Genomic DNA, 24,054 nt, shown 5'->3' with positions numbered 1-24,054 from the left:
TCAACTAAAGAGTAACTTTTTATTAATACTTGTTTATTTCTTCAAATATTTTTATAGTTAAAAATTTAAATTTCTAAAGTTCTTCGGCAATAGCGATTATCATAAGGGATATTTTAGAGAGGTAAATTTAGTAGGATCATAAATAAGCAACCAAAGGACGTCAGACCCCGAATGATTAACAAGATTTTTTTTTTATACAACAAAATAATTCTTCTCTAGTAGTAACTGTTCTTTACCCAATATCGTCGGGATTAATTTTATGTTGGTATTATGTACATTATAGTCAACAATTTTATATCACACAATTTGTACACCTAACTAAATTGGGTAATCTTCCATCATTTCTACGGGACCTCGTTTTCGTGCTTTGTAAAATCAAATTGGGGATGATGCTTCTAGAAAACAATGTATCGAATACCATTCAAATGTTTTTACAAAGTACAAACGGTATGAAATTCTCAGTTAGTCTTGTGCATATCAGTATTACATTCCTGACACTTCTCTGTCACGAAACACGATTGCACTCGATATTATTGGGAATGCTACTATATCATATCTCGCTTCTAGTTAGACTGTTTCGATTACATTAAATATGTACAGTTTTTGTTCTCTTTTCACCTTAATTAAAATTTAAAAACTAAATACACGCATACACTTATACAATCACACATTATAACACGTACTTTTAGCTTATACGACGTGATATTTGAAAATAGATGTGATTAATTCCTTTTACTACATTAGCAGTACAAAGAAATATTCAGATAAAAATTGTGCATGTGAAATGCAAAAAATAGAAAAGTAAAATACAGAAAAATGAATAATGCAATAAAAAAAGAAAGCAAAAAATTTTGTAATCACACTACATCATGTCGTACAAGCTGCACAAATATGATATACAATGCAACAATACTTAATTTTAAGTAGTGCTAAACATGAATTCATTCTCACACTCCCACACATACATATTTCAAATACATTACATGTACTATTTACATAATTGAGCAGAGTCCCGATAACTCTTGCCCTCTTTCCACAGGAGGTAAATTTGAAAGTTTTCTACCTTGCAAAGCAGGTTTGATGGAAGCAGGCACCAAAGGTTCTATTATTTCTTCAGTAGGTGTCTCAACTATAGGTTTTTCTTTTTCCTTTGAATCTTCTGGCTCTTTATTGATACACAATGGTTTCGTAATATTGATTTTAATTCGAGATGGAGCCGCTGGCATCGCCGCAGGCGTAGAATCCAATTCTACATTCCCGTCTATAGAACTCTTCACAGCTGCGTATGTTGTATCAACCGTTGCAGGTTCAGTTATTATACTTTCTTCAGGATCTATATGTAAAATTGTTCCACAAATTTTTAAAAAATTTATTTTATTAAAGTATATATATGTCGGAGATGAAACAACACCGGAGCCTCTCTTCGGAACTTGGGGAGAATCCCGTAATATTGTAATCCGGGTTTTACCATAGCCATAATTAAATAATTGTCATTCAATCCGATTGTGTTTATTCGAGATTTGTAACAATGAGCTTGGGCCGGAGGCGACAATCAGTCGCCAACGTAGCCGCGGTCAAGGGATAAACGTTTACCTAAATAAAGGCATAGAGTAACCGTATAGCTCTCCTTGAAAAAATACAGCAGCGGCACGCGGTAGTAAACACTCCAACGGATTCTGTCCCGTGGCTTGCTACACAAAGACCGCATCCTTTGAACAAGATGATTGCCAGATGTCGATGTACATATTCAGCTAGCCTAAGGACCCGCTATAAATCTTAGAATTTATTTAGCCGAGGTTCGTCAAACTGACAAACAGTCTTAGTCTTCGCAGCTACTAAATTTGTCATCTACTGCGAAGAGATATGAGAAATCTTCTTTTCTCACGTACGACGCTTTCGCTAACAACTCTCTCTCTCAAGGGTGGCTAGCATCCTTTTCTAACCACCAATATGGAAATTGATTAATTAACAACCACGTTAATTTCCCTCACTTTCTGGACGAAGGCATCGTTCCACGAATCCGATGATCTCGTGCCCTTAGACACACCCCGTCATAGTTTTCCTCTGTGGCATCATCGCGACGGAAAGGCATTCTCTTGTGCGACCTCATCGGCGAGAAAGAATAACGTCTTTACGAATTTTCCACGTTTTGATAACAAAGAGTCGGATTTAGAGTTTGTGAGAACATACATCTGTTATCCCATTGACCGCGGATTCGTTATCGGGCCTTAGGCCATTGTCTCCAGTATCAAATCCCCGCGATCGCTTATTAACTCTGTAAACCCATACTCGTGCTAATAAAAGACACTTCGATTGTACACGAAAGATGTGTAGTTCCTGTGAAGAATCATTGCGTGCCTAATACCTTCCCTCCGATGACGACACGGGCCCTTATGACGAGGGCCACCCGACATCAGAAGTGGGATGCGAACCGGTTATGCCGGTACGCGAACATAGGGCCCTGATGCGTAATCTCCTACGGAGGCTAAAACAAAAACGGGGAAGGAGTGCGAAACGAAGAAAAGTTTCGCTACCACGTTTCAACCCCGAAGTCACCGGCGCCGACCCGGCCGCCTGGTGCGCAGCTGTTAGCCTGCTTATGAAGGACAACCCTCTACGAGACAGCGAGCTATATTCCGCCTTGAATCGTGCTTTGGAGGGTTCCGCAGCGCATTGGATTACGCAAGTAATGGACGGTGAAGAAATTACCTGGCCACGGATGAAGGAACAATTCATCGCGCATTTCGGGGGCCAGGAGACAGCATCGTCATCGGTAATAAAGTTGTTCAAGGAACAAAGAGAACGAATCCTTAGGAGCATTTTGTAGTCGTATCCGTTCCCTCCTGAATACGAAGTGGCAACATTTAACAAAGGAAGAGACAGTCAACGCCACCGCTCTCTATCTGCTGAGCTCACACGACCAACGCTTAAAACGGTTGGCGCTCACGAGCGACATCAGGACGGCGGATCAATTTCTAAAAGAAACGAGAGCTTTTTCTTACGAGGAGGAACCGACGTCTTCGCTGGGAAATTCATCAGCGGGCCCCGAAGCCAAGCGACGCAAACTGCCGGACCACCGGGTTAGGTGCCTGCACTGTGGTATTCACGGACATAAAATAACTGAGTGCCGCAAGAGGACACGGATCGAAAAGCAGAAGCATACGCAACGTCCGGAAGAAAGCCGACCAGCTATATCGTCCAAGGTGTCCTGTTTCAAGTGTCGCGCGGAGGGCCACATCGCGCCTGACTGTCCGCTACGGCAGAAGAAAAAATCTAACTCCAATAACGAACGTCGAGTCGACTCCTGCGTGGTGGAGTCTCCAACCGGTAGATTAAGTCATCGTGGTGAGTCGTTCCAATTTCACTTCGATTCCGGAGCCGAATGCTCGCTAATTAAAGAATCCGTCGCCTCAAAATTTTCCGGCAAAAGAACGTCCGATACGGTAGTAATGCGAGGAATAGGGAACACTTGCATTAGTAGCACATCCCAGATTCTGTCCACTGTATGTATTAGTGGTTTTACATTGGAGATAACTTTTCATGTCCTTGCCGATAATTACTTAAAATACGATATCATGATTGGTCGCGAAATTTTAGGCCAAGGATTCGAGATCAATATTACACAAAACGGCCTAGCTATTTGTAAGACCAAGATAATTAATGCCTGTAGTAAAACCGCGGAGAACGATATCAATATTAACGAGGTAGACACTGACGTAGTTGGTAACGATAAGAGTCGATTGATTTCCATCCTCGAAAAATTCAAAAATTCGTTTATTACGGGCTTCCCACGTGCGCGCGTAAGTACCGGTCAGCTAGATATACGGTTACTCTATGCCTTTGTTTAGGTAAACGTTTATCCCTTGACCGCGGCTACGTTGGCGACTGATTGTCGCCTCGGGCCCAAGCTCATTGTTACAAATCTCGAATAAACACAATCGGATTGAACGACAATTATTTAATTATGGCTATGGTAAAATCCGGATTACAATATTACGGGATTCTCCCCAAGTTCCGAAGAGAGGCTCCGGTGTCCTTTCATCTCCGACATATATATATATCAATTCGCTTAAATCGATGTTAAAAAGTCATAATATTAAAACATGATATTATATATATGTAGCATACAATACATACCTGGATCCTGCTCAATAGGTTCTTCTTTAATTTCTATGTTAGTAAAATCGAAATGTTCTTCTTCCAATTGTTCCTCAGGTTCGTCAATTGGTTCTTCTTTAATTTTAATATTTTCAAAGGATTTATCCACATTTTCTGTTTCTGGTATTTCTGTTTCGACTGTATCATCTTTTCCTATACTTTCCATATCAACATCCTCCTTATTACTATATTCTAATTCTTGTTCTTCCATTTTTTCATTTTGTTCAATATCTGCATTATCTTCAATTATAGTTTCCTCCTCTTTAGTCTCCACTTCAGTAGATTCTTCCGGTACCTTATCTTCTATTATTTCATCCGACGGTTCTACTGTTTCAAATTCAGTTTTTAATGCTTCCATACTTAATTCATCAGTCTTATTTTCTTCTGTGAATGTTTCATCTGAGCTCTCCTTTTTTTCATCCTCCATTTCCTCTATTGTTTCTTCAAGCGCAGATTTTTCCAAAGCTCTCTAATGGCGTAAAGAAAGCAATATATTAATAAATTAATATGCAATATATGCAATATAATAAAATATATAATGATACAAATATACAATGGTAAGAACTATAAATGTGCAACAAAATTTTATGTAAATGAACATTTCTTATTACCTTACTTTCTAACATATATATGTGAATTAGAAATTATTTTAAATTAATCATCCAAATTATTTATGTTATAAGATAATGTATGTATTCAATAAAATTTGGATCTTACTAAATAATAAATGTAATCATGACTTTCATTCTTATTTATGCACAAAATGTTAAAAATCAATTCATGACAAAAAGAAATTATATGTTATATATATTTTTATAAAAGGAATCTATAAAATTAAAAAGTTAAATAAAATAAAATATATATTGTAGAGTTTACATTACATCTTTCATTGCCTAATTACTTCCACTATATCTATAAGTGCGGAAACTTTCTGCAAGTGCAATATGAAAATATGGATTATAAAGAAGCACATACCACGAGACTCTTTTCCTATTTTTTGCAAGAATGCAACAAATGAAGAATTCATTAATAGATTTATATCGATATTATATTCCGATTGATTGATCGGAAATATGATAAAATGTTAACAGAAAATATAGGAAGATATAAAAAGATAAAACCAACCTTGTAATCATCAAGACACAATGGATGATAATTCTTTCCTTCAAAGTTAATTGCTGGTCTTAGATGCCACTCCTCCTTTTCTTCATTATAAAATTGTTCAAATGCATCATGACATACTTGGCATCTAGAATCCTCATCAGTTCCAGTGGGAACACTAGGCTGTGAGGCTTCTTGAGGAGAATCCTCGGCCGTGATACCTTCCGTATCAGCCGTCTGTTTTTCCGTTTCAAACCAACTTTGTACTAAACAATGTAAATAAGATATTAGGTCTCCCATCACAAAATAGATTATAAATAATAAAAATAAAAAATTTTACCTCTATCTTCTAAATCTTCAATTTCTTCAAACTGTATCCAATCACTAACATCATAATACCAAGGTCGTGAATGAGCCTTCCTTGCAGAATCTCTTTCTCGTCTGTTTTGCCTAAAGTGCCAATCTAAATGATGACTATACCGAGTTGCTAATTCTGGTGCAAATCTGGCACCACAAGAACTACACTGCATGCCACTGTACAATGCTGCCGCAATAGCCGGTTGCTTACTAAAATAAGGAATATTTCCAATTCAAAATTAATGCAAAATACAATAATTAATTTAAAATAGTGTTTTATTACAATTATACTTACACTTTAAGTGTTTCTGGTTTATCAAATGAAACCGGAATAATTTCTGGTTCCTTCTTTTCTTCCTCTTCTTGTTTCTTTTGTTCAGAAAGATTCGATACAATACCAGTCTCTACTAATCTCTGAAACAGTTCATTCATATTCAGCGGTAGTGATAATGGTGGGGCAGTTGTAGGTGGATTTTCAGCTGGTTCAGCTTGATAAGATAATCCAGACGATGGTGCCATTGCAGATGGTAAAGCTGAAGATAACACATCTAATTGCAAATCTGAAACAAAGCAAATTTTCGCTACAAGTCTAATGCAATATTACACAGAAAAATATACTATATTTCGGTCCACATATTATTTTACATATTACATGATGTGTTGTTACAAATATAATATTTACCCGGTTTAGGAGTAGATCTAAGATCCGAACCATCTTGTGACGTTGATTCATGTTCAACAGCAGAGAACTGCGTTGGTGTAGAAGCTGCATCCACTTTGGGCTTTTGTGTCAATAGAGGCGGGGTAGGTGGTGCTTCAATAGGTTCTTCACCTTTCATACCTGCTATCTTAACATATCCTGGTCGGACACCTCTAGGCAGTACCGAAAATCTTATAAAATGCTTTTTATCCCTAACAATAATTGGTTTAGGCAGTCCACCGAATTCCACTTTAAATGGCCGCCCATTTAAAAGAACTGTTTGTAACGAGTCTATAAATTCAAGTGTATGAGGTTTCCCTTCAATTTCAAATCTGTAAATATTTAAATTTGTAAGTATTGTTTTATACATCTTTAGTCTAAAGTTTGTAATAATATGAACACAACTAACATTTGAGGTTTTGCATCTAAAAATACAGGAACCATATTTCGGGCATTAATAATAAGATTAATTTTGGCAACTACTAAGTCTGTTCTCTTTACAGTACCAATCTTAACAAGGGGTGGAGGTCCTTCCAATTTCACGCTAACCTTTTTCCCACCAAGATCTACTGTTATTGGCATACCACCGAAATAACACTCATACCACCTATCATCAATATATAACTCTCTCGTTGGTGCACCTAGTTTAATTCTGAAAACATAAACAGGTCGATAATATCTTACACTATATATAAATCTGTTAGTCGAATGCACGACATTAGGATACATACCTATGAACTTCACCTTCATAAATAAATTCTTTGTAATTATCATTAAATGCACAGGTTATAGTGATCTTATCATCAATTAAAATCCGCCGTATACCATCTTGAAATCCGATTTCTCTTGGATCATCCCAATTCATAAAAACTACTCCAGTTTGACCGTAGTACCTGATTTCACGTGGTATATGCTGTATGTCTATATCTATAGATTTCATAGTATCTCTTGCAATTTCATCTAATAATTTTGAGTCTGGCGGCGGTAATTCACGACTATGGGGATTTGGATTCTTTATCATCGTTGTTGTATAATTTTGATCACCATCATCGATATCATACTTCGAAGACGAACTTGGCGATACGTTTCTTGAAGCATTCAATGATGACATATTTGTATTTGATATAAGACTTGTCATTGGTCCATTATTTATCATCATTCCAGGCCCGTTCATTCCCGGTAATGATATAGGTGGATTAGGCATGCCCATTGGACCAATTGGACCATTAGGTAATAAATTTGACATAAGCGGACCATTAGGTCCTATAGGTCCCATCATTCCAGGTCCTAATCGTGGATTTGGACCAATAGAATGATTGAAGCCACCGTGATATTGATAGTCGGGTCGCATTGGTCCGAAGTGTCTTGGATTTTGCCATGGACCAACTGGTCTAAAATCTGAATTAAAATGTCCTTGTGGTCCACCGTAAGGAGGTCCCGGTGGATGAGCCCATGGTCCTGGTTGTTGCCATGGTTGATTTTGCCATCTAGGGCCGTTTGGATTTCTTGCAATAGGATGATCTTTGTTTCTCATCATTTCCTTATCACCAGAAGGACTAAATGTAGACGTACGCTCACCTGGACCCGCTATATCCAAATTTACACCCTTTTCCCATACAATAGAACCTACTTCTTTTTCCTTTCGTTGTGCAGCTCTTAATTTCCGATCTTCGCTCATATGTAAAACTTCTTGAATGAGAGTATTGTATTGAGTTTTAGTAATGGATCCTTGATTCAGTTGTTCTGCAGCTTGTTTCATTATTATTTCTATATTTCTGTCTTCATTCTTTTCAGGTTTATCATTTTCTCGACCTCTTCGACCTGATCTGTTATCTTGATCTTCGTTCGATAATGTTCTTCTTCTTTCTTTAGGATCATCCGGAAGTTTATTGTAAAGCCTCAGTCTACCTAATCTATCTCTGTTACGATCTCTAGCATCACGCTTATCATCAGTATTATTAGCTTGCTTTTCTCTGTCATTCTTTGATGGTGTCTTTAGTTTTGCCCACCCATCTTTGCCATCTTCACCAGATATTACGGGTGGGGGCGGTGTAGGTGGTCGTCCAGCTTTAGGATGAGTTAATGTTCGTAGATCAACATCTTCATTTCCAAATAATCTATAAAATTAGAAGAGTTACGTTAACTGTGCGCTATATATTTTGTATAGCCAAGGAAGAAAGAAATAAAGATACATACGCATCGAACTTTTCAGCTTTTGTTTTCTTTACTAATGTAGATTCCATGTGTTCTGCAGTTTGTCTTTTGTTAGTATTAACTGCTGGTGGTAATACACGCAAATCTAAGTCCTCTTCTGAAAAAGATTTCGAAGCAAAGTGAAATAACTCGTATATTATACAAGAATTATATGCGTATTTAATTTTACCAACATATAGGATCATTGCATCCTCTTTTGCATGCTAGTTTTATATCTTGAGAAACAAAAAATGTTTGTTCGAAACAGAGAAATAAAGAATATATTATTCATGAATAAAATATATTTTGATGTTTCGCCTTTGAAGATTTAAAGTAATATTACAGCTGAAATTGTTCTGACGCAAATCTTTAGTGCTAGGGACATCGTTGTAACCATATATCATAAAAAATTAACTCACCATTAAATAATGCAAAGTATATGATGCATGTGTGTTTATAAATAATTTATATTTATGTTGAAAAATGTAAAATATTAACTCACTCTTTTCTATTACAGAAGCGGCTGCACCTGGAAGAGGTAGTGTTGCTCTCAAGTCTTCATCTTTGCTGGATGATTCCAAAGTTGGTTCCACAGCAGTTTGAACGTTTCCAGCATTTGCTGGAGAGCGCTCGGGACTAAGACTGCCATCCTTATTACGTCTTACGTAATTTCTTTGTCTAGCATTCGGTCTGATTTCTTTAAATGTAGGTGGGTGAGGAGGAGAGACTATCAATGAACCAGATTGCTCCTCCTCAGTAACACCACTAGAATTGCTTAGACTTAAATTGGATTTTGCATCATTGCGCCTAGGAATTCTATATGGAGGGCTTGGACTGCGTTTTCTCGATTTTGTATTCTTTTTTCGATTTTTAGAGTTTTGGAAGGATTGGGGAGAGGTACGCGAGGATGGTGAACTGTCTCCACTATCTTTTTCACGAGATTTGGACCTAACAGGACTGGTATCTCTGTCGACTTTCGGTATTTTACACGGAGATGTTTGAGGTTGTTTAGATCGCGATTTGTTACCTAGTTTTCTATGCGAGGATTTTGAGGAAGCAGATTTGTCGATTGCCGAAGATGAAGAAGTTCGAGAATTCGAACTCTTCGAGTCTTTCGACTTGGAATCGTTATTTCCACCTCCTCTATTACTCGCAGATAAAGAACTATTGCTACCCATAGATAGACTTTGAGAACCTTTGGAATTATTACTGTTTAGGTTACCACTACTATTACTAGACAATCGAGGGTCTTTCTTTTGACTTGTTCGATGCGACACAGCATCTTTATTTGCGTTACCACTGAAATTTTTATTGTTATTATTGTTGAGGTTCGTATTAGCATTATTGTTATTACTAGCGTTTAACGTCGCAGTATCGGAGCCGGCAAGATTTGTCGGAGACTTGTTGATAGTGCTAGTCACAGCCTGTTTCGAAAGTAACTGCTGTTTTAATTGATCTGAAAGTACAGTGTTTGTATGTGCCGCTAACTGCGCTTGGCCTTCACCCCGCGAATCCTTCTGAGTTGGTGTACTTATTCGCTGACGAGGATCCACGCTTGAAACTGGTACATCTTGAGCCGAGGTAGTTTTTAGTCTTGGATCACGAGATACCGGTTTAGCTGATGCTACTGCTATACTACTAGCTGGTGCAATTCGTGGTCCATTGTTCGTTCCTGCATTTTTCAGAAGCGAAGCGGCTGCTGCTGGAAACTTCAAATAGGAAAAGTACTGTTAAAAAGTAATACAAAACGCAGTAATTTTGCTTCATAGCATTTTGTGGCACAATGATGAAAATGTATAATTTAAATAACTACCTGTTTTGCTACTTGCTTTGATGCTTGACTTGACACAGTGGTTGCAACAGGTTTCCCTTGCGTGACAGTTTCTGTGCTTGGCGTAATATGTGTTGTAACTGCAACCTATTCAAAGAAAATATAATAAAGTTTGGTTAAAATTAAAAAATGCAGTTAAAAAAAAGATTATTTTGTAACTCACCAGTTCAGCTTTTAAATTTCCAGCTTGTTTATCGAGTTGCCGCTGTTGTTGTTCTAAATTAGCTTTAGCTTGAAGTAATTCTAATTCAATCTTTTTTTTCTGTAGTTCTATCAGTTCTCGCTGTTTCTTTAGTAATTGCTCTCGCATTGCTGCTTCCGTTGGTGTCACAGGATCACCTGGTGGAAGCTTTACAGGTGCTACAATTGGTTGTGAGACAATGGATGTTGCTGATTGTTGGGGCTAGAAATAAAATTGTATGAATTACATTTTAAGTATGAAAATATATTATCTAATCACATATTCGTTATATATACATATACTTCAAGAAAATAAGTTTATTAAACTAACCATTGAAAAAAAACGAGGATTAACATGGATAGATCCAGAAGAAACACTAGTAGGAGAGGCAGTGATTGGCCAGGCAGGATCAATACTTTGCACTCGTACGTCCAAAGAAAATAATTTCTTTGCTGGAAATACATCATTCCATGTTTGCCTCAATTTCCACATGCTGGCTCTTGTATTCTCATCCACCTAATTATTTATACAAATAATATTGAGTTTTATGTTTCTCCTGTCTTTAGAAAATTTTAAGCTTTATACTTTACAGTATATAGAGATAGTGTAGATACACAAAGTACAATGACCTGATATTGACTAAATGATTATCTTATAGTTCTATGGAATGTAGATCTTACAGTTGCAATACACTTGTTTTTTTTTTCAAATATAAATATAGTATAAGACCAAGCAAATTACTTTAAAATAAAACAAGACTATACATATTTTAAACAAAAAAAAATAGAAATAATTAATATATATTTTTAGATAATATGCATTTTTCAAATAGTAGTTAGTAAACATACCTTTTCAAACACTCCACAAAAAGTATTTACTATATTTTGAGTGAAGAGATTTAAATATGCTCCATTAACATTCTTCACAATCGAATCAATCAAGTAAAGGACAGGTAATTTGATATCACTTCTCACCTATTAAGACATAATATAATGTATATGTATCTAAATTTATATCAATAAATTTAAGCTATTATTTCATACCATAATGTATACACAAGGGTGACATAAATATAATTGAAAAACAAAGAAGAGAAGGTGATTATACAAATTTCATTCATCTTTATTTGTTTTATTTACTTCTGCTATATTTTAAATAAACAAAGGTATGAAATACAGCTTTGCTAGTTTTAGCACTTATAATGTATAATTCATAAGTATTTAAAAAAATAGGACATGTAAATTTCCAGAACCCCCAATCTCTTATAGATAGTAAAAAGATAATATTAAATAAGCATGTAACAATGTAAAAATAATATATTTTATAATGTACAAAACAACTTATATACTATTTGAACTAATATATTACAAAAGATAAATAACCTTTTGTAGATGATTCTCAACAGCTTGTACAATTGCTGGTGCATGTTCTATGTTATCTTCAGCCAACATAGTAAGCATATTAATTAATGGTTTACTGTTAATTGTCAAATCAGACAACGATGAGATATACTCATCCGCTATTTCCTTAGACTTTGTTGATGTCATGATGTTGTGTTGCCAGTTGATAAATGCAACAAATCTTGGTCAAATTGACAATGGTAATTATACTGTAACACAAAAAGGAACAGATATTAGGAACAATAACATATTTTTTAATATATGAAGGGAATAACATAAACACATAACTCTTATTGATCTTTTATTAAAATAACATATTTAGTGACATTTATTAATTCTTTATTATGCAACTTTAATAATTGTTTTAAAATATTCTTAATGTGCAATATGTCATACAAAAGTTTGTTAAATTTAAAAAATATTTTATAAAAAGAACTAAATATAAAAACTACAAAATTATAAACATTAATATATCCAATACATTGAATAGTTACAAATTCACATGCACGCATTCTACAAGGGAAAGAGATAACAAATTGTTAAAATTATAATTCAATGGACAGTTAAATAATTATTGTTTGTTATATATTTGTGAGATTACGATAAAATTGGAAAATTTTAATATACAAAAAAAATATGGAATATTCTAATCAAAATTATTTGTTATATAAATAAGAATGTAGTGCACAACAAAATCTTTGTTTGATATTAGTTCTTGACTTTTTATGGTTAGACTACTCCACTTTTACTGAATTGCGATATATATAAGACAGAAAAATTGGACATGTATACAATGTCTTAAAATTCAGCTTATACTAAACAAATTAATGTAATCAATCTTAAAGCATTAACCTGAACAAGAATTAATACGTTATAATCTCTATTTATGTAATATTATCTGAAATCTTTTTACAAAAGATTGATAGACGTCATACACACATATCGATTTTTTCACTGTTTTAACAATTATGCACTTTCCAAAAGTTTTTTTAAACATTACTATTGCAATATCCATGCACGTTCTAGAAGATCAGCACAAATAGCTAAGTGTACACGAATAACTAACACGCATCTGGATTTCCTTAACGCCTGACTCGAGCAAGCTTGAACGACATTGATACTATAACTTCACGTTCTATAGTGAGTTTTACCGAGAACACTATAAGCGACACTGGTTAACATTTACCTTTTTAACGCATTTCGAAAAAACAGAAATATCCCGAAACACGATTATTTTGACTTTTCGCGATAATCACGCGGACACTACTGCTACGCCAAACGGGATATCCACGTAAAATGGCTACCATTCCTTTGTACCTTCTAACGGGATTACAAATGTATAACGCTCATCGTGATTGGATAAATTTCTTACTCTGTCGGTTGAATTTCTGTAAAGAACCAATCACATATTCCGTTGCAAAATACAACCAGTTTGCTTAGTACACTAGAAGTTCACAATTTTCCGCACGTGTCGCTAGTGTGCAAAATGGAAGCATATAGATGCGTTTTCATTGAGACGATTCTTATGAGCAATTTATATTGAGACAAAACGACAAAATGAAACTACGAAGTCTATTGAAATTTATTTAATGAATTATTAGAAATATCTTGCATGTTTTCTAGAATTTAACTGTTAATCATTTAATTGCAATAGATAAGTAAAATAATTTTTACATTTCATAAATATATTATCTATAACATTATTACCTATGATATTGCAAATAGCTATTATTAATTATTATTTTTAATTTTACAATTATTTAAATATTATCTATACAATTGTAACATACAAAAAACGAAATGGAGTGAAATTATTTAAGAATAAAATAAGAAACGATAGGGAATTTTGAAGTTTATACATATATATGTATGTACAATAGGCAACTTCGAAATTGTATTTTTTCTAAATCATGATAACGTCATAATTGAATGGCGGGGACGAGAGAAAACGTCATTTTGACAGAATGGCAGAAAGTCTGGAAAGTTAGTTACGATTTCTTTTAAGTATTTGTTTCAGTGTTTATTTTATAAAAATGGAACATTGTGTATTCGGTAAATCGTAAAAATAGAGAATACCGAATAGTGTCACGAATAGTTTTCATTAAAGTTAATGGAAAAAAGTGAATTTCATTGAAAAGAAGTACATTATAAAATTTCGGTCCATCGTTACAGTGAACGCTTGCGGAAATTGTACGTGTCGTGCTTGCAGATGCTTCGTTAGTTTTGCATAGGGTTTCTGACCGTAATACGGTACGAATGTGATGGAGGATTACAAATTTCTCTTTAAAGTTGTGCTCGTAGGAAATGCGGGTGTCGGCAAGACTTGCCTCGTGCGCAGATTTACCCAGGTATATATGCATACACATTTATATGATTAATTAAATCATATTAGTTATTAAGAAAAGCGTACAAAAATTTGTTATAATAAATAAATTCGATTAACTTACATACTTTCTATGTAAGCTGTTCCATCTGTTTTTGTGATATGATGATGCCTTATATGGATTGTCCAGTTAGAAAATAATACTCTAAACATGCATTATTTATTAATATATACATTTGTCTTATAGGGATTATTTCCCCCAGGTCAGGGTGCAACAATAGGTGTTGATTTTATGATTAAGACTGTAGAAGTAGAAAATGAGAAAGTTAAGGTATGCATGTGATGTAATGCATTATGATTCATCCAATATATACAGATATACTTTTTCAGAATAATTTTGTGCTGTGCATACTTAATATTGTTCTTCTTTTAGCTTCAAATCTGGGATACTGCCGGTCAAGAAAGGTTTCGTTCAATAACACAAAGTTATTATAGGTCAGCTCATGCTTTGATCTTGGTTTATGATATTTCCTGTCAACCTACATTTGATTGTTTACCAGATTGGTTAAGAGAAATTGAAGAATATGCAAGTAATAAAGTTCTTAGGATATTAGTAGGTAAGTAATATATGTTATTTTTCATAAAATTTCTCCGTTTAAGGCTTTATTCTAAAGAAAATAGAGTTTGAACATGTTTAATTAAGAATCAGTCTAGTACACATATATGATGAATTTTCAAACTTATTTTTCTCTGAAACAAAGCATCTTTAAAAGAGTTTTGTTCTATATTTCTAAACTATTTTCACACATAGAGTAATTTCTTGTCAATTATTTAGTCTTGTCTAGTCCAGAATTACCTATGTTTAAATAATCATAATAAGTATATTATATTGACAAATTTTCAATCTCGATTTTCTCAAAATCTAAACAGAAAATCAAAAAGCTTTATTCTATATTTTCATCTACAAGGAATCATATTGTGTCTATTTTTACATATTATTCAACCAGATTCTGTATATTAAATATATTTAATTATTTCTTTAGGTAATAAAATTGATCGAGAAGACAGAGAAATACCAACACATGTAGGAGAAGATTTTGCACAAAGACATGGGATGTACTTTTTAGAAACTTCTGCTAAAGAAGCAGAGAATGTAGAACGGCTATTCATGGAAATAGCAGCTGAACTTATGGAGGTAATAAGATGACATCTTCTCCATATCTCTCTTCCATAAATAATTTTTATTTGAAGATTTAACTGTAATCAAATTGATATATTATTGTAGCAAGCACGCAGTAAAGAACTACCTAGATATGAAACAAATGCAACTTCTATAAATGGAAAAACAACATCAATTGGTGATACAAGTAACTGTGGTTGTAGTCGACTTTCTTAACTAGCTTTTATATCTATTATTAAGTCATTCAGAAAATGCATAATTTCAGTTACTAAATATGTATGTAGAACACTATCATATAATTTTTATAGAGTACAGGGATTGAATGCAATATTAGTCAATCTTCTGCCACTAAATAAAAAGAATTCTAATATTAGAACATCTTTGATATTATATGTTAGCATCTAGTGTTATATCATGCAGATTATATTGACAATTTTGTTGCAAAATATATATAATATTTAAGATTAAAACGAAGTTTAAGTATGTTGATAAATATTTGTTTTCATATGTGTTCTTATAGATATTAACTAAAGTCTTTTTGTTATAATTTCATGATTGCATTATTTGAATAATAAATAAGTTGGACGCCTGTTTTTTGACATTTAATGTTGTGCCCATAAATGGAAGTTTATTATATGTTCTATAATATTCTTATTATGTCAGAAAGTACAAATAAGTATTTCATATTTGGTGACTGAATATGAAGTCATTACAAATATAAGATTTCTATTAAAAAATGTAAGCCTAATATCGTCCAAGATTTTTCCAAATCCGCAGTATACACAAAAATGTTTGCTGCTTTAAAAGTCAAGTAAAACTTAAAATGAAAGCAAAGTTCCGTATATGTACGATTTATTATAAATAGTAAAAATTATTATGAATAATTTTTTACTTGATCATTGCTTATTATAATAAGTGTGGCTAAGATTATGTTAGCAGCATTTACACAGCCAAAGTTTTGTTGTATCCTTTAAGATTTTATTTATAATTCTGGCGGATAATTAATGCTTGTTCCGTCTATGCATTGTTCGACGTTGTATTTTATAGATTTTTATTAGTATTTATGTTTATAAATAAGACATTTGTTGTTCGTACTATTATATCAATAACACAATTTTTTAGCACATCACTCTAGTCTTTATACCTTTTTATATTTTAAATACAAAAAATGAATAATAACTTATACCATCTCATGTTTTTTGTGATTACATTATTACATAATGGGTCACCTCCACTTTTTACAAGTTTTCATTAAAAAAGTTAAATATATGTACATTATGTATCTATTTTTTATATTTCACACAATTTAAAAGTTGAATACTTATAAAATAAAATCATGTATGGATATTCTTCACGAATATATTTGAAATTGTTTATCTGTATTTGTATTGACAGCTGTACATCATATAGTTTGTATTAATATTAGATTACAATGCGTAGGGAAATAATAAAACATTTCATGTAATTTTTCATTATTATAAAAGGTTTTATTTAGTGTATTTAACTTATTTCAAATATATAACGACATTGTATATTGTATTACTTAAAGTTGTTGTGATTTTTATATAATTATGTTGTTTTAACAGCATAAAGTTTGTAAGTAGATTTTCAAATTACTGTCTACTCGCAACCACTGTGCAATAATATTTATAGTTTTAAATAATATAAAACATGCATAAAAATTTATAATAAAATTATACTGATAAAAACATATCAGTTTGTGTACAGATAAAAGATAATTATAAGAAGCCTGATTTTTAATTTGATTAAACAAAACTCGACAAGAAGATGTCTTATAACAAAAATATTAAATCCGTGTATTGTTTGAAACGTAGTCTAAAATATAGAGATAATATATATTGTATGTTATACAAACCGATCTAACAAACAAACCGTACTATAACAAATGACAAACGATTTTGTTTCGTTTTATAACATTTTTTATTTATAAAACTTTATTTTATACAAAATGTGTTCACATTTTATATCTAATATATACATAATGTAAATTAAAATATATTGCAATTGAGTATCAGAATGAATTATGTTATAGAAAGTATACTTCATATTATTCTTAATTGGCAAGATTTGCAACATTCTCCTGCCATATAAATTTGTTGTAAAAGTTTTAAAACTTCACTTAATAATGTTCTACATAAATAAATAAATCAGAAATATGTGTACATTCATTTAAAAGGTTATTCCTTCCAAATGAATATGATTATTATACTATTAAGTTATATATATAATTGTAACTTTACTATTTACTTCGTACTATAAAATTCATTTAAGTACAAAGTAAATAAGATTAATATCTATAATTTAAGTTTTCACTATACATACTGAAAAAAATTATTTAGCTGTACTTGCTGAAGAGATAATTCAAATAATTTTTTTTGTATAGATGAATTCAAAGCATCTGGATGACCTTCACTGCGATAACAATTATCTATATATATACCACCACACTTCTCAACTGCTTTATTTACAGCTGCATAGACAATTGGAGTAGCCCCTTGTCTGGGAGTCTAAAAAAAAAATTTATTATTCCAATTATAATTATGATACAGTAGAATTTCGTTTATCCGAACGGCTTGGGGGCAAAGTGGAATTTGAATAAGAGCTACTGCTATGAGTTTCAATAATAGAAGTTGACGTTCAAACTGAAGTTGAACAACAATTTCAACACAAATTGTGTTAAATTATATATCAGTTTAGACAAAACAGACGGATATGTTGACTTCAGAATACGCGTACGTATAATTGAAACTACACTCGAGCGTAGTTTAAATGATAGAGGCTCAGTTATGAGTTCATATAACTGACGGTATATAAAAATTAGTTCCTATAAACGGGCTTCGAAGTTTTACTGCATTTGATTTGTATACATTTACCTTAAAAAGATATTGAGTAAGTAATTTCAATTTCCAAATAAAAGAATGTATAAAAAGTTCTGTATATACTATTCCAGGATGTACAGAATAAACTTGTACGTAATACTGCTTTTCTTCTAGAAGATGCTGTAATCCTTTTGTAAATATTTCTTGTGCCAATTTGCTTTGTGCATATGCAAATTTAGTAAGGAACCTTTTCCTAATTAATGAAGAGAATTTACATCAATGAATTTATGAATTGTAAAAGAGAACCAATATGAAGTGCAAAATAGAATGATAATACTATGATAGTACTTGTTATTAACATCATTGAAATTAGCTTCCCCCAAGAGGTGAGCACAGGAAGTAACATTAACAATTCTACTACATCGTTCAGGATGTCCACCAATTTTCAATAATGGCAACAGTAGTGCTGTTAATAAAAAATGTGATAAATAGTTTACAGACCACTGTTCTTCAAAGCCATCTATTGTTTCTTCATAAGGACAAAACATGACACCAGCTACAAATAGTAAAATTATACTAATTTTGATTTAATAACCTTTTACATATTTATGTTATTTACTTATTAATTAAGTTACCATTATTAATTAAGACATGAATCTGTTCATAGTCTCTTTTTATCTCCATAGCAAATTGCTTTACAGACTTTAAAGAAGTATTATCAAGTTTATATACTTTTGCTTGTCCACTCTTGACACCAGATTCTCTAATTTGAAGAATAGCGTTCTCACCTGCAGAAGGTGTCCTACAAGCTGAAAAATTTTTTATTTTAAAATTTATATAAAATATTGAAGGAATAAGCTTCATAAATAAATGGAACTTAATTAGTTTTTAAACTTACCAATTATTACTTCCATATCAAGTTCTAAAAACATTTTTACTACTTCAACTCCAATCCCCCTAGACCCTCCTGTTACAATTGCAACTCTTCCTGGTTGGGGTAAACAATCTTGAGAAAGGAAAGGAAATATACATACACATCAAAATATCATAATTTCTTATTAATTATAAACATTTCATTAATACATTTCATATTATTTTAATATTTATCAACTTTGTATTAATATATACTAATAGTTTTTCAACTTTTTCTTAAAAAATCCGTTTAGTTACATAATGTTAACAGATTATTATAATTTTTATTGCCAGCAGTTTCTTTTTATAAAGATATAAATTCCAATATACTGCATTCACGTCATACCCTAAATTTTAAACCTATAGAAAATTTTACAAATGCACTAAATATATTTAACACTCACCATTTTTATTTCTTTTGCCCTTTATCCATGTATTTATGATGTCTTTGATAGCTAGTAAATTATATTTTACGTTCCATAATAATTCTTCGACTATCAAAGGACGATTTTGTAGTAACTTATGATACACGAAACCACTTGCAACTACAGTACAAATCGTGCCGATGAGCAGCATTCTTCTAAATTTACTTTTATCAATTTAAAAAAATTTATTTTCTTTTTACAATTTTGAAGACAAATTAATTCTTGTGCTAAAGTAACGATTACGGGTAAAGCAAAGAATCGAGTTAAAATAAAAGTCGAGTATTTTCTTGCTTCGCTCCTTTATACTTAAGCTACTTCCGTATGCAGATTAAAAATATTTGTACCGTTATTTTCATACTTATAGCGTATACTTTATATTTGTTAAGTGTAAATAAGAAATGTATTCATGAGCGTGTATATTACATTATATAATTCGATTTTTCAATAAAAAAATTAGTTTCAATTTTATATTAATTATAAAGGAAATATATCTTCATTAGGTATTACTTTAATATTTATTTAATTTAAGCGATAATTGTAATATCACAATTTACGATTATGATATTACGGTCATTGCTTATTAAAAAATTATTAAAAAGCGTTTTACAAATCATATTTCCTTATTTAAATCGAATTTAACAATGAATGAGTCAAATGCTTTTTTTTATCATCGTTTCCGGGAATAATATATTCATTTTTAATTAAAATATCTCATAACCTTCTAATTCTAAAAAATATCCTTAAATTTATAATACATCTTCATTAATAAAGATTGATTAAAAATACATATCTACAGAACGCAATAATTTTTTTGAATTATTAAAACACAAGTGCATATAACATCAATACGTGTAGTTACAAATCAAAATTAATTACAAATTAAGATAAATCATTACTTATGCTATAATAATATACTAATAAATATGTATTTACGTTGTAGATAATGTACGTAATGAATGCATTGGTAAAAAGTTATTATTTCTAAAATGTACAGAATGTTAAAATAAAAACACCGTTTACATAGCGTATTTTTTTTCTTCAAGAACCAATTGTTTTATAATTGTATAAAGTACCAGTAGAGTGCGATAGGCAACGGATAACCACATCTACACCATCTATCAGAGAAGTTAGAAATCTTTATCTCGAAACTCAAAGTAATTATTAAGATATCTGAGGAAATTATACATATGTAGGTAGTAAATTTACGCAGATGCACTACGTTATTGTATTCATTGCAATTTACGTTTATGCAAGTGTTTGTAGAAATTGAAATTTTTTTATTTAGTGAACAAGCGTTTAATTAAAAAGTAAGTACCATTTAAATGATTACAATTGAAAAATAATTCATTGATACAAAATATAGTTTGTAAATAGGACTTTGATACCTAATAAAAAATTGGGTTAAATATTTCCTAAAAGCATTCACTTTTGTTTATACCTTATAGGATTTAAAACTTTTCCTGATAATAGTAAAACTAATAAATTTTTAACCTATATATGAGGTATTGCGTATTTAACATTTTATTCAAATTAGTTGCTTTCACTTTAGAAAATAGAACGCGATTTACATATTTTTGCCATATTTTTTAATGTGTTTTTCAATAATTATTTTAAATGTAATGAAAATGTGAAAGATTTCATATAAATGATACAGAATCTAGAAATTATAACATTTGAATTATCTTTAATATATAGAATGGCAGATACTACAAGTGCAACACCAGAAGATACTTCAGTACATATGGAGAAAGGCTGGTTTGCTTTGAAGCAACACATCATTGATAATAAGATTAAAGTTGGATTATGGGTTACAAGACTTTTCACTCTTATATTTACTATTGGTTATATCATTCCAATATTTGGGTATGTTGTTACAAATTATTTTATCATATGAATCAAAAAATTAAATTTTGTTTTTTATATTTCAGTAATTCTTATAATATTTATTATAAAGTATTAATGAGTAATGCAGCAACTAGTGCACTACGCTTGCACCAAAGAGTGCCACATGTTCAATTGAATCGACAATTTTTGGAACATTTATTTATTGAAGATTCCTGCCATTATTTATTTTATTCTTTAATATTCCTCTATACTGCTCCTGTTACATGTATCCTTTTTATATGATAATAGATATAAAGTAAGACACTTCTTGGCTTAGATAGATTTGTCACAAAATGTAATAGAATTATTTTTCCTCAATTATTAATTAGTGGTGTTAACTCCTATATTTTTATTTGCATTGATGCATTTTGCTAGCGGTTCTCTTATATTGCTTGATGTAAGTAGAAAAGTTTCATTTTTCAATGCTGAGTCATATCATGCTAACATGACTCTATGATGCACAGTCATCGTTGTGGTAACTAGTAGTTATTTTGTTCTTTTTTAATTAAGTGTTTAGGACAAAATAGTTGGTGGGGAGCACGCCTGTTAATATCTCTGGTGGAGTTTCAATCACGAAATATTTTACGACTTTGTGCATTATCTGAGATAATTATCTTACCTTTCACAGTTCTTCTTGTATTTATGTACGTACTAACATTTATTAATTTTCTGAAATTAGATATACAAGTAATTTATAAAAGCAACTTCTTACAGGGGACGTGCCGGTTTATTAACACCATTTATTTATTTCCAATTCTTAAAATTCCGTCTCGCATCACAAAGAAACCCTTTCACCCGTAATGTTTTCTATGAAATCAGAAATGGACTAAGTACAGCCTCAAGAAAACCAACAATGCCAGTTATAGTGCGAGGAATAATTGAAGGTCTATTATCACTTACACAACAAATGGTTCCTGTGCGTCAGTAATTTTTCAGTTAAAACAGGTGTATTAAATTATAAAAACAACTTTCCTAGGGTTCTAGGGTCCATGTAATAATTTCACATAACTGAATGACAAATTGAGTGCAAATGTAAAAAACAACAAACTTATGATCTGTTATTCAAAATGAATATGAGATACCAAATATTTAAAAATCTTAATTAATATTTGTGCCCCTTTTTGAACATCATAAATGATAACAAGTTCTTTGGGGACTGTTTCATACAGTTTATTAAGGAATTAGATTTAGAATTTATTTACTAAACATCAAAATAAGTATATAAATAAATAATTATAATAATTGAATTTTTAATATTTCATGATCTATAATATCGATCTGCAATAAGATTATAATTATGTACTTTTAAATCATATAGAATTTAAATGAGTGCATAATACAATGTGTTCCATACAGTGAATATATTTAAAATTTAATCTAATGTATTGTATTTTCCAGTTCTTAAAATTCCAATATTGTTACTTAGTTATTGAACAATAATTAAATTTGCATTATAATATATGGAGAGAACTATGGAAATATTCACTAACGTGTATTAGGTTGTAACATATAAAATATCAAATTTCGTGGTTTCAATTTTTAAACCTTTCTTTCTAACAGTTATTCTTATCTTTGTAACTTATTTTATATAACATTTTAAGTTTTACGTGTATAAATGCATCTACTTTAAAACTCAGTGGATTAAAAATAGAGGACACTGTATGTTATAATACATAATATTTCATATTACCAGATATATTTTTTTCGTATTTCTTAAAACGTCTTTGATCGTTTACACTGACCCTCTCCACTCCTTTCGGGAAAGGATCAATCAGCATTGAAAGCATATTAACCCATTTGCATTCAAGCGCGGATTAATCCGCGCGCTGCGGCTGTCTTCTATCACCAAGCCCGGATTATTACATGCCCTGCGACTGCTTTTTATTTCAATCGCTAAGTATTCTTCAGGTGTAGGAGATCACGTTTGACCAGTATGTCAGCATCTCGCCTATATCACTTTATTGTATTGACCATTTTAAAGAATTTCACGTGAAATAATATGATTTAATTTCTTATTTTTTTTAAATAAATAATATTTTCTTTTTTCCACTGTTATAAAGAATGTAAAATGCGATGTTTGCAAAGTAACATTGCCCGCCAATCGTTTTGAACAGTAAATTTTCGACAAACTCCATGAAGAATTCGGATGTCATAAGCAGGGCCATGATGCAAATGGGTTAAATAATAATTTTTTCATTATTTCATACAAATATGGGTTATTCCACAGATTTCTTGGAAAAGCGGTATTTAACAGTGGAAAATTGTCTCAGTCGTAGTTATTCTTGAAAGATACTTTAAAATAATTTTATTACAAACGAATGTTATTTAGAAATTATACTAAATAGCTATTTACAATACAATTTATTATCATTTACATATAAATTACACCGCAAGTGGTATTGGTTGAGGCAAATCCTTTGATGCCTTCACTTCAGATGTTGGTTGCGAGGGAAACACTTCATCTTTTGGCTCTACGATGGACACAGAATCTGGCAGAGGTTTTTTGGGACCTGTCTTGCCATGAGGATCATAAGGCAGCATAATCTTCACTTTGATACCAAGTACACCT

At 31.6% G+C, this 24,054-nt stretch overlaps 5 protein-coding genes across 11 annotated transcripts in view; 2 read left to right on the top strand and 3 right to left on the bottom strand.

Annotated features, from left to right (window-relative positions):
- Window positions 1-172: 172 nt before the first annotated feature.
- LOC122573048 lies at window positions 173-13,226 on the bottom strand. Of its 5 annotated transcripts, none has more exons than XM_043738955.1 (17): window positions 13,108-13,226; window positions 11,904-12,130; window positions 11,370-11,495; window positions 10,852-11,037; window positions 10,504-10,743; window positions 10,323-10,427; window positions 9,012-10,218; window positions 8,513-8,627; window positions 7,048-8,433; window positions 6,726-6,968; window positions 6,299-6,648; window positions 5,912-6,176; window positions 5,600-5,826; window positions 5,284-5,525; window positions 5,134-5,148; window positions 4,138-4,627; window positions 173-1,333 (listed from the first exon to the last, which is right to left on the bottom strand). In XM_043738955.1, the coding sequence occupies exons 2-17, from the start codon at window positions 12,066-12,068 to the stop codon at window positions 993-995; spliced, it is 5,703 nt and encodes a 1,900-aa protein (XP_043594890.1). In that variant the 5' UTR covers window positions 12,069-12,130; window positions 13,108-13,226; the 3' UTR covers window positions 173-992. The 5 variants fall into 5 exon arrangements, with proteins under 5 accessions (XP_043594890.1, XP_043594899.1, XP_043594916.1 ...); XM_043738964.1 differs by having other exon boundaries at window positions 12,988-13,125; XM_043738981.1 differs by lacking the exon at window positions 13,108-13,226 and adding an exon at window positions 12,861-12,998.
- Window positions 13,227-13,835: 609 nt separating this feature from the next.
- Window positions 13,836-17,613, top strand: LOC122575961 (ras-related protein Rab-30-like). Its single transcript, XM_043745534.1, has 5 exons — window positions 13,836-14,269; window positions 14,492-14,575; window positions 14,678-14,861; window positions 15,288-15,439; window positions 15,530-17,613. The coding sequence occupies exons 1-5, from the start codon at window positions 14,183-14,185 to the stop codon at window positions 15,638-15,640; spliced, it is 618 nt and encodes a 205-aa protein (XP_043601469.1). The 5' UTR covers window positions 13,836-14,182; the 3' UTR covers window positions 15,641-17,613.
- A 142-nt stretch (window positions 17,614-17,755) lies between these two features.
- Window positions 17,756-20,658, bottom strand: LOC122575917 (retinol dehydrogenase 12-like). 2 transcript variants are annotated; one of them, XM_043745420.1, is made up of 7 exons: window positions 20,535-20,658; window positions 19,581-19,765; window positions 19,163-19,270; window positions 18,900-19,073; window positions 18,613-18,820; window positions 18,319-18,517; window positions 17,756-17,952 (listed from the first exon to the last, which is right to left on the bottom strand). In XM_043745420.1, exons 1-7 carry the CDS (start codon window positions 20,561-20,563, stop codon window positions 17,758-17,760), a joined length of 1,098 nt encoding a protein of 365 aa, XP_043601355.1. In that variant the 5' UTR covers window positions 20,564-20,658; the 3' UTR covers window positions 17,756-17,757. The 2 variants fall into 2 exon arrangements, with proteins under 2 accessions (XP_043601355.1, XP_043601366.1); XM_043745431.1 differs by having other exon boundaries at window positions 19,163-19,252.
- A 96-nt stretch (window positions 20,659-20,754) lies between these two features.
- LOC122575945 (Krueppel homolog 2) lies at window positions 20,755-23,181 on the top strand. The gene is made up of 6 exons (XM_043745487.1): window positions 20,755-20,908; window positions 21,297-21,464; window positions 21,530-21,711; window positions 21,815-21,882; window positions 21,996-22,129; window positions 22,200-23,181. Exons 2-6 carry the CDS (start codon window positions 21,298-21,300, stop codon window positions 22,411-22,413), a joined length of 765 nt encoding a protein of 254 aa, XP_043601422.1. The 5' UTR covers window positions 20,755-20,908; window position 21,297; the 3' UTR covers window positions 22,414-23,181.
- Window positions 23,182-23,831: 650 nt separating this feature from the next.
- LOC122575933 (40S ribosomal protein S3) overlaps window positions 23,832-24,054 on the bottom strand; it is a 4,931-nt gene continuing 4,708 nt past the window's right edge. For both annotated transcript variants that reach the window (XM_043745475.1, XM_043745466.1), the window contains one exon: window positions 23,832-24,052. In XM_043745475.1, coding sequence (XP_043601410.1) covers window positions 23,868-24,052 — 185 coding nt within the window. In that variant the 3' untranslated portion in view covers window positions 23,832-23,867. The remainder of the gene's footprint in view (window positions 24,053-24,054) is intronic.

This window comes from Bombus pyrosoma, linkage group LG2, assembly GCF_014825855.1.
Source record: "Bombus pyrosoma isolate SC7728 linkage group LG2, ASM1482585v1, whole genome shotgun sequence".
Lineage (NCBI taxonomy): Eukaryota > Metazoa > Arthropoda > Insecta > Hymenoptera > Apidae > Bombus > Bombus pyrosoma.
The sequence above is the reverse complement of the archived record's forward strand: the minus strand, read 5'-3'. Positions and strand labels throughout refer to the sequence as shown.

Coding starts and splice junctions, on each gene's coding strand:
- LOC122573048 (XM_043738955.1), bottom strand. CDS start 12,068: ATGACATCAACAAAGTCTAAGGAAATAGCGGATGAGTATATCTCATCG. Junction 6,177..6,298: donor TAGATCTACTCCTAAACCGG/GTAAATATTATA, acceptor GCTTTGTTTCAG/ATTTGCAATTAGATGTGTTA. Junction 5,827..5,911: donor AAACCAGAAACACTTAAAGT/GTAAGTATAATT, acceptor TCCTTATTTTAG/TAAGCAACCGGCTATTGCGG.
- LOC122575961 (XM_043745534.1), top strand. CDS start 14,183: ATGGAGGATTACAAATTTCTCTTTAAAGTTGTGCTCGTAGGAAATGCG. Junction 14,270..14,491: donor TCGTGCGCAGATTTACCCAG/GTATATATGCAT, acceptor TTTGTCTTATAG/GGATTATTTCCCCCAGGTCA. Junction 14,576..14,677: donor TAGAAAATGAGAAAGTTAAG/GTATGCATGTGA, acceptor TTCTTCTTTTAG/CTTCAAATCTGGGATACTGC.
- LOC122575917 (XM_043745420.1), bottom strand. CDS start 20,563: ATGCATTCATTACGTACATTATCTACAAC. Junction 19,766..20,534: donor TTACGTACATTATCTACAAC/GTAAATACATAT, acceptor AATTGATAAAAG/TAAATTTAGAAGAATGCTGC. Junction 18,821..18,899: donor TCATGTCTTAATTAATAATG/GTAACTTAATTA, acceptor TACTATTTGTAG/CTGGTGTCATGTTTTGTCCT.
- LOC122575945 (XM_043745487.1), top strand. CDS start 21,298: ATGGCAGATACTACAAGTGCAACACCAGAAGATACTTCAGTACATATG. Junction 21,712..21,814: donor CTATACTGCTCCTGTTACAT/GTATCCTTTTTA, acceptor ATTATTAATTAG/TGGTGTTAACTCCTATATTT. Junction 21,883..21,995: donor GTTCTCTTATATTGCTTGAT/GTAAGTAGAAAA, acceptor TTTTTAATTAAG/TGTTTAGGACAAAATAGTTG.